Here is a 17,212-nt window from a genome sequence, read left to right as displayed (position 1 = left end):
GCCGTCTTGAAAAAAATCTGTGGCTACTTCAGATCTAAGAAACATCACTTTATAAGTAATCTGGAAGAACTGTGGGAGAACTGAAAGGTACTTTTCCTGAAAAGAGTTAACACCGGTGTCTTCACAGTCTGATTTGGTGAAGTCAAATACAACAGTCAACAAGAGTTTTCAAGGGCAATTCCTCCTTCACCTGATTTCATTTTACTTTTCCCCCATCTTGTTGCTCTCAGAGAGTCAGAGATCATCTTTTTCATCTAAAACTTCTCTTACTGGGGGTTTATGAGCTGGGTTTCCACTAGAAATGCAATTTTCAAGGTCCAAAGAAGTAATGGGATTTAAAAGAGCATGTGTGTCAAGAGCTAGTGATGGTATCCGTGTGCCCTTGGTCATCCAAGGGCAGTCTCAAGACTTGGGCTCTATGAAAAATGTCTTCAATATCTGTCTTTTCCTTTCGCTGGACTGTAAATTTCAAGGAATGATTAGCTCTACTTATTAAAAAATGAACAGGAGCCACCACCAAAGAAGAAAAATACCTTCGAGGTATTTATTTAAAATAAATTCCACCTTCTCTGGAAGGGAAATGCATTTATCTTAACAAGTAGTAGTCCTTAATCCCTGAAGCTCTATTTTAAGCACTCCCTCTCTATTTACCTCATCTGGCTAGATGTCCTGACCTAAGCTCATCATTCCTGGTCTCTACTGACTTGTGAGATCCAGAGGAAGTGAATATAAGTTATTTATAGGACAACTTTAATTAAAAATGGTTGTGACCAGAGAATGGCTCTGACAAATAATACTGTCTGCCGTACATCAGAGTCCCCAATAACCCCTGTCTCAGCATGAAATCACTTTTGAGGACGATGGTTAAAATGGGCAGCCTGCAACCATGGGCTCCTCTCCAAGGCTCAAGCATTTTCAGTAGGGTGGAAAGAAAATGGGCCTTGGGGGAGAGATAAAACATAGTCAACATCTCCACTTTTTACATGCTGTAATTACCCAACATGACATGCTTTTTACCTCAGGGAAGGGAAAGTGAAGAGCAGATCTTTGGAAAAAGCAACTCAACTTTAATTTACTCTCGTGGGCTGATATGTTTGGAAAACTTCTTGTAGTTCAAGTTGCAGCAACCAGGAGGACAAATGGACACGGGCTTAATGCAGCCATCCTCAGACTTCATGGTTTTGAGATCCTTTAATACTCTAAAAATTACTGAGGACCCCCAAAGAGCTTTGTTTATGTGGGCTATATTTATCACTATTCACCACAATGAACATAAAGCTGAGAAATATAAAAAATATTTATAGTTTACTTAAAATATAATAAACTGAACTATAATACATTTATATAAAAAATAAAAAAATACTTTTCCATAGCAAAAGAACAAAAAAAAACCCCAAACTAGTGAGAATACTGGCATTATTCCGTATTTTTACAAATCTCTTTAATGCCTGGCTTAATAATAGAAGACAGATGGATCCTCATATGTACTTTAAAGCTAGTCTATTTTTTTAAGATTTAATTTATTTACTTCAGAGTGGGTGGGATGGGGCAGAGGGAAACAATCCCCAAGCAGACTCCCTGCTGAGCATGGAGCCTGACTCAGGGTTTGATCTCAGGACCCCTGAGACCACGATCTGAGTTAAAACCAAGAGTTGGACAACCAACTGACTGAGCCACCTAGATGTTCCTGTGCTAATTTATTTTTATGATTTTAGTTGAAGTATATGAAGAAACATAGAGGGCGCCTGGGTGGCTCAGTTGGTTAAGCAACTGCTTTTGACTCAGGTCATGATCCTGGAGTCCTGGGATCGAGTCCTGCGTCGGGCTCCCAGCTCTGCAGGGAGTCTGCTTCTCTGACCTTCTCCTCGCTCATTCTCTCTCTCACTATCTCTCTCTCAAATAAATAAATAAAATATTTTTAAAAAATAGACATTTAATTGGAAAGTGGGAGAATTTTTTATTTTTTAAGTTTTATTTACTTATCTGACAGACATCACAGAGATCACAAGTAGGCAGAGAGGCAGGCACAGAGGGCGGGGGGCAAGGGGGAGTAGCAGGTTCCCTGCAGAGCAGAGAGCCTGATGTGGGGCTCGATCCCAGGACCCTGAGATCCTGACCCGAGCCAAATGCAGAGGCTTTAACCCACTGAGCCACCCAGGCGCCCCAGTGGGAGAACATTTTAATGTCTTTTCGTAATTGTAAATACATCATGGATCCTCTAAAAAAATACTGTACGCTCATGAGAGAATGAGAGTTAAAAAAGGCAAATTACTTGTTAATAGTATTATGAAAACTGCATTGACCTTCTTGGATGTCAGGGGTCCCCAGTCAACACTTTGTGAACAGCTGGTTTAATGAATGGCCCATAACAGGTACTTAATGTATAGAAGGTATAAGATATGATATTCCAAAGTGTTGAAGGACCTACAGAGATTGGGATGGAAAGTTCTCCTAGTACCCTGACACCATGGTCATGCACCTGAATTGTTTTCTAGAAGTATTTTCATTCTGGTCAATGATATGAGCATACATATCTCTAAGGTATTTCCCATTAGCCCCATGTCTTTATTTGCAATGACGAACCTGGGAAGTTTAGGAGCAATGGATGTTTAAACTCATGTCAATGATTTCTCTAAGAAACTTTAAAATATGGCAGTTCAAAATACAGAGCAGGGGCGCCTGGTGGCTCAATTGGTTAAGCAACTGCATTTGGCTCAGGTCATGATCCCAAGGTCCTGGGATCAAGCCCTGCATCAGGCTCCCTGCTCAGTGGGGAGCCTGCTTCTCCATCTCACTCTGTTACGCTGCCTACTTGCACTCTCTCTCTTACTCTCTATGTCAAATAAATAAATAAAATCTTAAAAAAAAAAAACAGAGAGTAGAGATGCCTGCTTTCTCACCCTCTCCTTTGCTTTTATTTTCTTTACAAAACAGTTCTTTCACCTATCAGTCCTCAGCAGGGACATTCATAAGAAACAAGCTGTCAATATTTGATGTCTAATTCTCTTTCTTATCCAACTAAAATGAACCAAGGAACTTGGCATTTCTCTTCACCAAGGAAATGGTAGTTCTTTCTTAATCTTGAAATTTTTTTTTTTTATCACCCAGCAGATTGTGATCAACACTATTCTGTGATAATTTATGCAAAGAACAATCACTTTAAAGAGGAAATGCCAAGAATCATTAAAGAAAAGCTTTAAAGAAAAAGTGTGATGAGAGTAAGCAATTACAGGTATATAACACTGTCAGGAGACCACAAAAAAAGCGGGGGAGCCATATTTGCAGAGAACTGCAGTTCCCCCCTCCCCCATCTCTAAACTCTTCTCACACCATTTGTCCTCATTCTCTGCACTTCCAGGCATATGATTTTCTATTAGAGGAAGAGATCCCACTCTTCTTCACCCCTGAGCTTTCATGTGGTCTATTCCCTCTAGCCAGAAAGCTTTTCCCATTCTTTTTTGAAATCTTGTTGCTATCCAGAAGTTCTTCAGGTAGCTGATTAAATGCTGCTCTTTGGCCACTGCCCCTGCCCCCCACGTGCCCCTTCCCACATTCTCATGGGTACTTCTTCATTACACATTTGTCACAATTGTGTTAGATATTGGGGAGGGGGCTATAGTTCTTTGCTCAGGGGTAGCCTTCCCTTCCAGACTCTAAGTTCCATGAGGATAAGGCCTGTACTTTATTAGTTCAACAATCTCTAGTGTTTAGTGATACCTAGATGTTCAGTAAGTATGTGCTGAATAATCAAATCAATAATTCTTTAAGTAGGGTCTGGTTCAAGTTGGCCTGGCCACAATGCAACAGTATATGTGGCTGAACTGACCCAAAATATGGCAGAAGGAGAAAAGCTGATTCTAGACTATCCACTCTTGGTCTACTCTCCTAATTTATATTTTATTATTCCAATTTTCTTTTCATTCTTGTATCCGGTGAAGTCTTATCTCAAAATACATTAAATAAAAATATCTTAAGTGTTATGAAATTGACTGAGTTTTTCAATAGGCTATAAACCTGGGGCTAGCAATAATTAAAATGGGTCAGAGTCATAAGCAGTGTTAATTTTTTTCCCCCTTTACTGTTAGTGTAATGCAACCTATATCATCTCTTATAAGAGTAGGCTGTTTAAAAATGATGGTTGGCTTATAAAAGTTTACAGTCCTATTTGTGAAGCTGGAGTACAGCCAGTTCTGAGTGGTATGGAGAACTAGAAGAGAACACTAAGTCCAAGACCACCTTGACTTTAAATCTAAGAGTTTATTTTCTGTTCTCACTTTTCTTGACTTCTTTGCTGCAGCAGACAAACACAGGCATCAATTTTTTTTGCAGATTCTTTTATGTATCTCACTTCTATGACAGCTCACCCTTTGTGGTTTCCTCTATCTCTTCTGTTCTTTCCCACTCCTTCCACACCCAACCTCCTTGACTATGGCCCATTATTGCAGTCCAGTCATAGGACTTCAGAGTCATATAGTCAAAGTGCAGTGCCAAGGAGTCAAGAAAGCAGTCCAGTCCTGGCCCTCACACTAGTTATCTCTATCACCTTGAGCAGCAGCTAATTCAGTACACACCATATTTTTCTCTGTAAAATGAGAAGGTTAAAAAATTCTTCAAGGTTTTTTTTTTTTTTTCTTCACATGCTTTTCTTCATTTTCCCCTCAGAGAAATAACTTACTCATAATGTGGTTTCATTTATTTGAGTCCTAAATCCACCTTCCCAGCCCTAATCTCCTTCGCTGCCATCTGTCCACACATTAGTTCCACTTAAAGGTTCCACTAACATTCAACATTTAAAGGCTGTACACTGCTGGGAGCAGAGGATATGGGTACCACTCTTTAGAAAAGCAATTCAGTAATATACCTCAAGAGAAATTTAGTAAGGTATCTCAGTGAAATATGATGATACTCTTTTGATATGGGAACTCTACTTCTAGGAATCTATCATTAGAAATGATTCAAAATATTGTTTTAAAAAAGACGTAAGAAAGGAAAAGTTCATTGTCCTCCCAACACACATGCGTGCATGCACACATGAAACCAAGTGACCAAACTTTGGGGTATTATTATATAAATCACAATGTATAATTTTGATAACTAGTAAGTAGCCATTAAAATGGTATTATCAAGGGCGTCTAGCACCATGAAAACAGGTATAGTATGTTTAATTTAATAGCAAATGAAAAAGAATAGGATACAAATTACATGTGAATTGAAGTATGAAAACAAAATAAGTATATTGAAAGACCTGCAGGAAATTAAAAAAATAATATTCTTTATTTCCAGATATTACATTATTAATAAAAGGTATATTTTATCTTCTCTTTTTCATACATTTCATTTACATTTTCATATTACTTGTGTAACTGAAAAGGAATGTGGAAGTGAATCTCATTTCCACCCTTTCTAGAATCTCCCACCTCCTTGGCTTCCCCATGGTGCTCAGTGGCTATGTGTCTTCTCACTGTTAGGTGCTTGACCCTGGAATTCTTAATTTTCCATTTTCTTTTCCTTTCAGCCTTCACATACAAATAGTTCCTAAATACAAAGGGATTCTTTTCCCACAATAACGTCTGTCCATGCCCACACTTTGTTCCAGAAAGGAGGCTCTCCACTACTTATGCCAGAATGCATTTAAAAACCTCCTCAAAATACTCCACATGATTTTCTCCCTTCCAGGTTTTAAAAACCTCTTCCTTCGTCACTTGCCTTTGTTTCTTATTATCTATCAATTTCAAATCGGGGCTCCACTGTGGGCCTCAAAAGTCTCGCATATAATGCCTTTTCAGCTTAACTCATCTTTCAAATTTTCCCTCTTCAAGTTCTCTACTGTGCCCAGAAAGAATTACTTTTTACTTCTGGATTCCAACAGAATGAACAAAATATTAGTCCCAGGCAAATCCCACAAGAGATTACTACACTCCAGGTTCTATTTGCAGTGGGGATGGGAGATGGGGTCAACAGACAGCAGTATGCTTACTGTAAAAGCAAGGGATGGCAAATGAAACCTTTTGGGGGTGGGTCCCCCCCCTTAGATTGTATTTATTTATTTGTCTGAGAGAGAGTGCACAAGCAGAGGGGAGGCACAGAGGCAGAACAAGGATCCCTGCTGAGCAGGGAGCCCAATGCAGGACTCAATCCCAAGACCCCAGGATCATGACCTGAGCCTAAGGTAGCCGCTAAACCTACTGAGCCACCCAGGCCCCTCATTGTTGTTTTCTAATAGAATCACATCCTCCAATCAGGGGAAGGATTTCAGCAGGTTTCTAACAAAGCACCTCACAACATCCTCATAGATAAGATGAGGTGAGCTAGATGATAACATGATTGGCTAAATGAACCAACAAATAACTGTACGTAAAGAGTCTCAGGTGAAAGAGAGGTCAACCTGGCAAGAAGATCCTACAGACACAATGCAGGTCTCTGCAACATTTTTGAATCAAAAACATAAATAAGTAACTGGAAGCTATTTTTATTTAATTTACCAAGTGAAATATCTGGGAAGGCCAGTTAATATAAAGATGGCAGAAAAAGGACAAAAAGTCCTAGAACACCTGAAATCTCAGACTGATCACAAAGAAGTTGAAATTAAATACAGATAAAGATGAGTCCTTTCAGCCAGATTTTAAAAACATGCCTTCAGCATGGATGAGGCTTGCATTAACAAAGATTCACAGGTTATAGGGACTTGAGTTGACTGTCTCCAATGTGAGCCAGAGTGCCATGCGGTTGCCAAACAACCAGCAGAACTCATTTCAGGGTGACATTTAGCAGACACCCAGGACGTCAAGCCAGGGAAGTATTTCTATTCCAACCTGAACTTGCCGAACTACACTTTAATACAGGAAGCCATCCTGTCACAGAGAAAGTGGATCGTCCAGAGGCTATGCAAAGCAACATGACCAGAAGCTAAGAATCTGGAAATCAGGGTAAGAAAGAATCAAGGTGAAAGAAAAGAGGTTAGCTTAGGAAAGGGGTGATCAGGGAAGTGATAACACAACTGCGCCCAACAAGCTCTCTGTCAGACGGGGCTCAAAGGGAGCCCATTACAGGATGACCCACTTTAGGGGTCCAGGGGTACAGGACAGTTTTCTGTCATTAGACTGGCCCAGAACAACAGTGCGGATAGGCCATGCATGTGTCTGGTGATGCTGGAAGACGGCCTGCTCCATGAAGGGACGGGCTCACGCTGTGTTACAGAGTGGCCAAGGTTTGCAGTCCTTGCTTTCATACACTCTGGGAGTCGGAGATTCTGGAATGCTGTTAAATAAGGTTGTGCCACCAAGAAATGAATCCATTTACTACCAAAGAATGTTAAGCTGGGTGGATTCTCTCTACCAGTTTCTCTGTGCCTTGCTTGTGCCTCTGAAGCACTCTTTTATTCCTGAAGAATTCAAAACATGAAGACAAGCTGTTGAAAGAGAGGAAAGGCAACCCTGAGTTATGCCCAACAGCTGTTCTGTCTCTTTGATGTTAAAAATCAATTGCCTAAAGGAGGAAAAAAGAAAACTTTTCAATCTTTCAATTACATTCTTAGATCTCATAGCATTTTACATTCGAACCTAGAGCAGGAAAGCCTGGTTAAAAAAAAAAAAAAAGAAAAAGAAAAAAAAAGTGACCCTTATATGGCAGGAAAGATCATGATTGTAATCATTCTTTGTTCTTCTTGAAAACTGTTCATAACTTCAAACATGTGACACACAATAACTCTATTCCAATTTACCACTGTGGTTCACGAAAATTAAATTTATCACACAGCTGATTTTAAATACGGCATCTAACATACCTTAAACATGACAGAGGAAACATACATATTTTGTCCTTTTTAAACTTCCAATTCCTATAAGATGTGTTAATAGCAAGATACTGCAGAATGGACTGTAGTACATTTTGAGATCACAGAACATCTTAATCATCTTTAGAGCAGTAACTTTTCACCAAATTGGAGCTCATTAATTTAGAAAGAAAACACAACTGAAGAAGGCAATTCACTTTCACAATATTAACATGTTAATCCTTTATTTGTACAGAAACAATAGCACTAATTACGGTGGAACCTTACAGCATTCATTGAAATATTCATGAGCACTAAGGGCATGTATACTGATGAGCACTTAGTAATGTACAGAATTATTCAATTGCTCTGTTGTACAACCAAAGCTCATACAACAATGTATATTAATTACACTTGGATTAAAAAAATGGTAAAAAACAATAGCACTTAATTGACATGAAAAAAGATAATTTGACATACTCTTGAAATGTTAGTGCTATAGATGCAGTAAAGATAATTTAGAATATTTATCAATTTTCAGATTTGGAAACTGAGGCCCAGAGAGGTAAAGTACTCCTCACCCAAGTCTGTACAGTTGGTTAATGGAGAAAGGTCTAGAACCAGGTGTCCTAGCTCCCTATCAAATGCTCTTAATATCACACTACAGAGTACCTGAATCTCAAAGAAAATCAAATCCAAACATGCTGTCTGAATGCCTGTATCATACAGTGAACTGTCCTAAGCCCTAGAAAAGAAATGGGCACACAAAGATGATGCTGCTTTTCTTAAGGAAACTTACGGTCTTGTGAAGAAAACGTACCTGAAAAATTGTTTAAATTGTAGTTCCACATCTGAATTCAAGAAATAAAAATGTGTGACTATTTTGCACGTTGATGTGTGAGCTTTCATAAATTTTATAGGAGCTCTACTCCCATGAGAAGGGGAGGTGGAGAAATGTTGGGGGAGGAAGTGGGAGGTGAACTGGATCTTGAAAACTAGGGAGGAATTTTAAGGGGAGAAAGATAAAATGGCATTTTAGGAAGATGGAACTGTGTGACTAGATACACATTCTCGTATCTGCAAAGAGCTCCACGAAACATACTACGTTATCACTCATAATAGGTAAGTGATAATGTCATTTAGCGTAAGGGCAGTTTTCATCAAGAAGAGCAATTAAATGCTTATCATCTGTCCTTGTGAACTGGGAAAAAAGACAAGAGCTGGGAACAATGAATGCATTATTTTATTTATAGCTGGTCCTTGAACAATGTGGGTTTGAACTGCATGGGTCCACTTATGCACAGGCTTTTTTCAATAAACACAGGACAGCACTGTAAATATATGTTCTCTGGCTTATGATTTTCTTAATAACATTTTCTTTCTCTAGCTTCCTTGATTGTGAGACTACAGTATATTACACATATAATACACAGGATATATGCTAATAACTGTTTATTGTTATCGGTAAGGCATCCAGTCAACAGTAAGCTGTTAGTAGTTTCGTTTTGGGGGAGTCAATATGTGGATTTTTTTTTTTTTAATTAAAGATTTTATTTATTTATTTGACAGAGAGAAATCACAAGTAGGCAGAGAGAGAGAGAGGACGAAGCAGGCTCCCTGCTGAGCAGAGAGCCCGATGCGGGACTCGATCCCAGGACCCTGAGATCATGACCTTAGCCGAAGGCAGCGGCTTAACCCACTGAGCCACCCAGGCGCCCCAATATGTGGATTTTTGACTGCACAGGTGGTCAGCACCCCTACTTCCCACACTGTTCAAGAGTGAAGTGTATTTGCTTACTTATACCCCATTATTCCACAAAGAAATTGAGGTAGTTTTAAGAATTGGAAATAAAACTTGAATAAAATAATTTAAGGAAAATGATAAGCCTGGAATAAAAGTGGTACCTACAGAAAAGCATATTATACAGTCCAGATGGCTGTTAGTCAGAGGTTGGGGGCAAGGAAAATGGAAATAGAGTTGACCCTTTTTAGTGTTTACAAGATTTTTCCTGTGTTAGATTAAAAATAAAGGGAAAAAAGTTCAATTCAGAAGCAGAACCTTTCCCAATACTGAGTTGAGAGAAATTCTCCTGAGTCCTCATAAAGACGACACTGCATGAGGTAGTAAGGGCTGTTCCCAAGACCATCCCTGATTCTATGGTTATGAAGAGCAATTGCACATGGTGGTCCTCATACTACCACTCAGTGCAGGACAAACACATTACATTTGGGTATGATCAATTACAAAACAATGTGGCCTACATACTTAGTCCTCCCATAATATAAGAGGAAAATTCAGAATATGTACTGGATTGGAGGGACTATATATCCTTCAGTTCATATAGATTCATTTATTCACTCAAAATTTATTGATTGCATACAATGTGAAGGACATGGGAATATAGCCATGAATAGAAAGGATGGCCACTCTCATGAGTTAAATAGTCTAGTGGTGGGAGAAGGATCACAGACAAACATATGTTAGGGGAACCTGGGTGGCTCAGTCATTTAAGCATCTGCCTTTGGCTCAAGTCATTGATCCCAGGGTCCTGAATTCAAGTCCCATATTCAGCTCCCTGCTCAGCGGGGAGTCTGCTTCTCCCTCTATGCACCATTCCCCCACCCCTAGCTCATGCTCTCTCTCAAATAAATAAATGAAATCTTAAAAATATGTGTGTGTTGGATGATGATAAATACTATTTGGGAAAAATAAGGCAGGACAAAGTGACAGAGAACATGATGGGCAGTGAGAGGTTGGCAGTTAAAAAGGGTAATCATAGACAACCCCTCTGATTGGGCAATTTTTGCACAGAAACCAGCGTGATAGGAGGAAGGATACTCTATGATGTCTGGGAGAGAAGTGCTGCAGGCAAAGGGAACAGTTAGTGCGAAGGCCCCAAGAGAGAAGCATGCTTGGCATGTCTGAGTAATGGCAAGACACGCAGCCAGGCAAAGGCAGGGGAAAGGTCCTATGAAAATGAGCGAAACAGGATGAGCTGAGAAAAAGGAACAATGGCAGAATCCATCTTTGCTTCAGAAGTCTCCTACAGTGTCTGCTTCAACACAAGCCAAAGGTAGTTGAGGACAGCCAGTGTATACCATACACAGAACACGACCATCCTCCTGTCCGCTTAACCACTGTGCTAAAATAGCACTGAAATCACCCACCACAGGCATGGGTTTTTGTCTAAAGCCCAACTACACTACATGGACAATAGCAGAGCATGAAAACTAAGCTTATCATTTCTAACACTTAAATATCCACAGAAAATTCTAAATTGGCATCCTGGTGAAACCTCCAAAGTTTTTTGAATATAAATAGCACCTCTATGTAACCAACGTTCATCACATTTAAGCCAACAGAATGCTATAGGGCATCTTTGCAAGGTGCTGACTTTGATTTTTTAGAAAGTCTGGGGGCGCCTGGGTGGCTCAGTGGGTTAAGCCTCTGCTTTTGGCTCAGGTCGTAATCTCAGGGTCCTGGGATTGCCCCACATCAGGCTCTCAGCTCGGTGGGGAGCCTGCGTCCCCCTCTCTCTCTCTGCCTACTTGTGATCTCTCTCTCTGTCGAATAAATAAATAAAACCTTTAATAAATAAAACCTTTAAAGACAGTCTGGCAATTGTGTGAGAGCAGAATCCACTGTCTACTGAAGGCACTTACATGTGCCAACAGGACAGTATCATCAATTTAGAGAAGATAATTTGTTTGTTTCCCCTTAGCAGGCGACATGTATCCAAAACACTGAAAAATAGTATCCAATCATTTAGATACAAGTAAAGAGAAGGAGGGGAAGAAAAATATCCCTTTATGCCACCAGAAATGTTTGTCTCTTCAGAGTCTGTTCTATGAGCCTCATGTGATCCTTTAACAGGTACTGAGACACAAGATCTATTAAGAGTATCAATAATTGGTTGCATATTGAGTTTGGAGATCTGAGTCCATCAGCAATTCCCCAGAAAAATTAAGTAAATAGCAATAAAATAAGCAAATAGTGTGCATTGTTCATTCATTCATTCACTCATTCTATTTTAAATTTTTAGAGGTTTTTTAAAAAAGATTTTAATTATTTATACGAGAGGGAGAACATAGAGGGAGTGTGAGAGGAAGAAGCAGACTCCCCAATGGGCAGAGAAACTGATGTGGGGCTCAATCCCAGGACCCTGAAATTATGACCTGAGCCAAAGGCAGATGCTTAACTGATGGAGCTACCCAGGCACCCCTCTTTTTTTTTTTTTTTAAACTATTTATTTATTTGTCAGAGAGAGAGAGAGAGAGAACACAAGCAGGAGGGGTGGCCCACAGAGGTTGAGAAGCAGGTTCCCTGAGAGCCTGATATGGTGCTCAATCCCAGGACACTGGGATCATGACCTGAGTGGAAGGCAGACACTTAACCAACTGAGCCATCTAGGTGTGTCTTGTGTATTGCTCTTGACAGATTCTGTCTCAAAGTGACACAGAATACACCAATGACCTCTAATGGACCATCTGTGTCTAAAGGCTACCTTCACTAGACCAGGAGTATTGGAGTAAGAAAGGTACACTTGTCATTTCTGTCAAGAAGAAAACTGACATAGAAATTGGTTGTCCAATATGAGTTTACAAATTGAACCATTAGCATCAAAATCTAGATAATATTAGTGTATACATTCAACAGGAAAAATTTTTTAATATGTGAAGTTCAAAGGACACAGTTACCTGCTCGGCCAACAATGAAGCTAAGCTAGAATACGCATCTGCAAACTCGGGACCGTATTTAATGGAGTCCTTCAGCAAGGTGATAGCCTCTTCTTTTTTCTCCTGGGACCTAGAGATATAGAGAGGGAAAAAAAACATCTTTTAATAACACTTTGTTTAAATCCTCTGATTAGACGCTGAGATCTCATTTCTTTTAGCAAAGATAACCTGATTTCCTCTGGATTTCACTGCAAATGAATTAACTAGATTGTCTCAAGGTGCCAATAGTTTCTGCTTCTGAATTCTCAGTGGAAAGAGATGTAAATGATGCTGCAGTTTATTCACTGATATTTCTACCTTCTCTTTCCTCCTATGCACTTTCTTGAGAGCTTTAGTATTTTATAAGTTTGTTAACCAGAAACCTCAACCCTCAGAGGAACAATTGTGGAGGCATTCATGGGAGCCAGCTTACAATGATGTGGAAGGTGCGCTGAGCCATCTCTCAGGGACAAGCCAGCCAAACTGCTCACGTTAACCTGAGCTTTTATATCTAAGAGGCAACAATTTATACCTAATATGTCAAGTTAGGAAATACTGTGACTATTGGCTGACAAAGAATGACTGGCTATTTTATCATCAAAGTTTTATTGAAAATATGGGCTGGTTCTGTTTTATTCATTTTAGTCTTTTCCTGAAAGGGATTATTTCTGGTTCAGAGAGGACTCAAGGCCCCAGAATTATTACCAATATTTTGGGTGGCAGTTCTCTTTCCTGCTAGTGCCACAGGGGAGGCACATGGACATTATCCTGATATATCAGTATTTTTATTTATTTTTTTAAAGATTTTATTTATTTATTTGACTGACAGAGATCACAAGCAGGCAGAGAGGCAGGCAGAGGGAGAGGAAGGTAAGCAGGCTCCTCGCTGAGTAAGAGAGCCCGATGTGGAGCTCGATCTCAGGACCCTGGGATCATGACCTGAGCTGAAGGCAGAGGCTTTAACCCACTGAGTCACCCAAGTGCCCCCTGATATATCAGTATTTTTAAAGCCAAAAACACACACACTGGCAGTGATCAACTTTGCTACTAATACAATTTCATAAACACTAACCACTTGCCAAGTGCTAGGCATTGTAACTGGTAAAAGAAGTGGAATGAAAAGAAAGAAAAACAAGAAATCCCTGAACTGCAGAGAGCACAGCCTAAGGGTCCCCCCCCATCTTTACTGGGTACCAATATAGAATTTTGTGCTTCTGTTTTCACTATTTAGGGTCAACGATCATTTACTCGGCAATGTACCTTATGCTCTGGTAAATTTTCACAAAACAGGTATTAATTTTCACAACAATCCATGCAGCAGGTGTTCATTGCCCTATCATATTAATTTTTCTAATAAGAAAACTTGGATTCAGAAAAGCTGAGTGACACATCCAGTTGATATAACCAGTCTTCTGGATGGAGAGCCAGTGCTTGTCCATCACAAGCACTGTTCTTCTTCTAACTACTTAGAAACCCACCTCTTAATGACCTTGCTGCTCAACGTATGATTCATGCACCAGTATCATCCACCTCACCAGGAGCTCATTAGAAATGCAGAGCCTCCAGCCCCATCTGGACCTCCTGAATTGAACCCTACATTCTAAAAAGATTCTCCAGTAATTTGTTCGCACACTGAGATTTCAGCAGAGTTGCTCCATAAATTAGCCAAGGCAGCTCAGTGTAGCTCCTGCTGCAAAACCCCCATGGGTTTTGGTCTCTGTACGATGAAGATGTGGAGAGGGAAAACCAATATTGACTCCGTGAGTCTGAGTTGCAAGTGCTAGAAGCAGCATGCTACAAGGCAAGTTTACCTGGAAAAGAGTCTTCTATCATAGACCTTGAAAACACAAAAGTCATGTTTCCAGCACAAGCCTTGCATTCAATTTAGCCAACATCTATCATCATCAGTCTATTACATGCTAGCTATTACCTAAGGGAGGTGGCTGCCCATGCTATCCTCTTCTCACTGGGGGTGAGCTAACTCCTACCGGGCTCCTCTTGATCCTGCCCTTGAGAACAAGGCGTAACACTTGTGTGCTTCACTGGATTATTTTGGGGATATGGCTCAAAAGTTGAAGGGTTATAAGAAATGTGCACCACAGCTCTCTTAGTGATTTTTTTTTAACGGATTCATTCATTTAGTCAACAAACATTTAAATAGTGTTTGTGAGACTCTATGGAAGTCCACTAGGTTTATGTACTCCTGGGTTTCTAATCTAAAATATATCCTGACACACTTCGTCCATAGGTACATATAAATGCAAGCTTCTTTTTAAATCCTGGTCATTTGACTATTGACTTCATGGTTAACAGAACTCTTCTTCCAAGGATTTCATAAATTTTTTAAAAGATTTATTTATTTATTTTAGAGGGGAGGGATTGAAGCAGGGGGCAAGAGAGTCTCCTGATATGGGGGGGCTCAACCTTACAACCCAGAGACCACAACCTGAGCCAAAACCAAGAGTTAGATGCTTACCGAACGGCACCCCCTAAGCACCCCTCAAAAACTTCATTAATTTGGAAATCCTCCCAAAATCCAGAAGAAGATTCAGACTTAGGAAATTAAGGCTGAAGATTAAGCCCCATGGGATATAATTGGGCTAGGATATTCTTCAGAATCAGCAGGAAAAAAACCTACAACAATTTGATAGTAAAAATTCAGTGATTTTCATTTGTCATGGCTCACATCAGTTAGAAAGGCAGCTTAAACCTTTTATATATGAACTTGGTGAGATTAATTACCACTTAATGCAGCCTAGGAATCTAAACACTTGAAGCTGTCCATTAACATTCATAGGACACAGCGGAAAAGTTAGCAACAAAGTTCCTCACAGGAAACTTAATTCTTTATGAAAAACTTTATTAATCTCTTGAAGGATGGACACATTTTCAGAAAAATAGCTCACCATGTAATTTGGGTTAGGAGGATTCCAAGATGCAAAGATTAAGACTTTTCCTCTTGTCTCTGCATTCTTGGATGATTTTCCCTTTTCCCTGCTTCTTTGAGCCTTCAAGAATCATTAGACACCAAGAGGTGTCAGGCACATGCCACTTTTAACACATACTTAAAATTTTTTTTTTTTAACAAAACCCTGAGAAACTCACAAGCAGTAATTTTGCTGTTTTTATTTCTGAAAGGGAGAGAAATAGTGGGGAGAGACGGTTCCTCTGTAGTGCCTCTTTTGCTCAGCCTTTGGTGGGAGCTTATGAAATAGGTGTGGTTTTGACATAGTAACTTAGAGTAGATAATTCATCTCCCTAGGACCTTCTCTGGTCATAAAGCACCATAATTACCACATGAGAACTGAACTTTATTTCCGTTTGATTCTGGCTTCAGAGGCATCCCTTTTCCCACATTACAGCTCATGTTTCTCCACTGTCTCATACTAATTAAAACATGGCAGCAATACTGCAATTCTCTCAACTAGACTGTGCCTTACTTAGTTTTGCTTGCTTACACCTTCGTTCCCAACCTGTTTCTAGTTCCCTCTTTCTTCTCTTTCCACTACATGCAGACAACTGACAGACACATTTTTTCTAGAGCACTGCCTTCAACACATTCCTTTATATAAAAATCTTCATTGAGGCCCTGCTGCGTACAGATAGACTGTTTAAAACCTTCCAAAATGTGGTTCTGAGCAACATTCCAAACATAACCAGGTACCCACTGGTCCAGCCAGACTACATTGGCATTTATCCTACAGAACCTGAGAGATCACCGACTTCACTGCTTTTCTACCCTGTGAACCTTAAAATCACTTCAAGAGCTTTCAAAAAGACCTTGGGTGTTCCTAGGGTCGGCCTCCTAATAGCAAACACTCAATGAGAATATGACAGCCATTCAGATTTGAGACAGATTTGAGAATTATGGGTATAATTCATCCTCCTTAATTTACAGCAGGGAAGAGGGTGAGATTCCGACGGTGTCAGTGATTTGCCCTGGTCCACGCAAGAAGGCCAGCCTCCCACAGGGACAGTTGCTCTTTGTTTTTCAGCTCAACATTCCAAAGAGTATCTGGGCTCCAGCTCACTTTTCTTCTCTAAGGCACTGGCGCAGCACAGAGGGGCCCCTGCCCCTGCCTCGTAGAGGGGGGGTGTGTCTGTCCACGCATAAGTGGGCCATGCAAGCAAGTTGTCAATAGTTCCCATTTCCCAGTAGCTGTTTGCTGAACATTTATTCTCTGCTAAGGATACAGTAAGTGAATCTTTTGCATTCTTTATTTTCATTCTCAAGTATAATGAATTAGGCATAATTACTGCAATTTTTAAGATTCTGAAAACAATACCAGCAACCAACACCTGAATAAAATAAACAGCTTTGGAGAGCTAAGTGACGTATGCCCAGCACACAGCTACTGTGACACCAGGATTTCATCTAAAACTTCGAATCTGTCCTGTTCCACCAGCTGGCCACACTCAGCACGTCTGAGAGAGAGACAAAGAATCCCAAACAGACTCCATGCTGATTGCAGAGCCTGACTTGGGACTGGATCCCACAACCTTAACTTCATGACCTGAGCCAAAATTGAGTCAGACACTTAACCGACTGAGTCACCCACATACCCTGAAAGTATATTACTTTTGTAATAAAGTAGGAGGATATTACATTCTTCTTGTTTTAAAAAATTAATTTTAAAAAAGGGAGATAGGTTATAATGAGTGATTTTAGAAACATTAAATAAATGAATTAAAGCCAAAGCAAACACAGTACTTACCGTGTATCTG

General features: G+C 39.9%; 1 protein-coding gene across 2 annotated transcripts in view; it reads right to left on the bottom strand.

Moving 5' to 3' along the window:
• TMTC1 (transmembrane O-mannosyltransferase targeting cadherins 1) overlaps positions 1–17,212 on the bottom strand; it is a 266,298-nt gene that overhangs the window by 19,564 nt on the left and 229,522 nt on the right. For both annotated transcript variants that reach the window (XM_059402726.1, XM_059402727.1), the window contains one exon: positions 12,470–12,578. In XM_059402726.1, the coding sequence (XP_059258709.1) occupies positions 12,470–12,578 (109 nt within the window). The remainder of the gene's footprint in view (positions 1–12,469; positions 12,579–17,212) is intronic.

The sequence above is a fragment of the Mustela nigripes genome, chromosome 6, assembly GCF_022355385.1.
Source record: "Mustela nigripes isolate SB6536 chromosome 6, MUSNIG.SB6536, whole genome shotgun sequence".
Taxonomy (NCBI): Eukaryota; Metazoa; Chordata; class Mammalia; order Carnivora; family Mustelidae; genus Mustela; species Mustela nigripes.
Note: the sequence above shows the minus strand (reverse complement) of the source record. Positions and strands in the feature narration are given on the sequence as shown.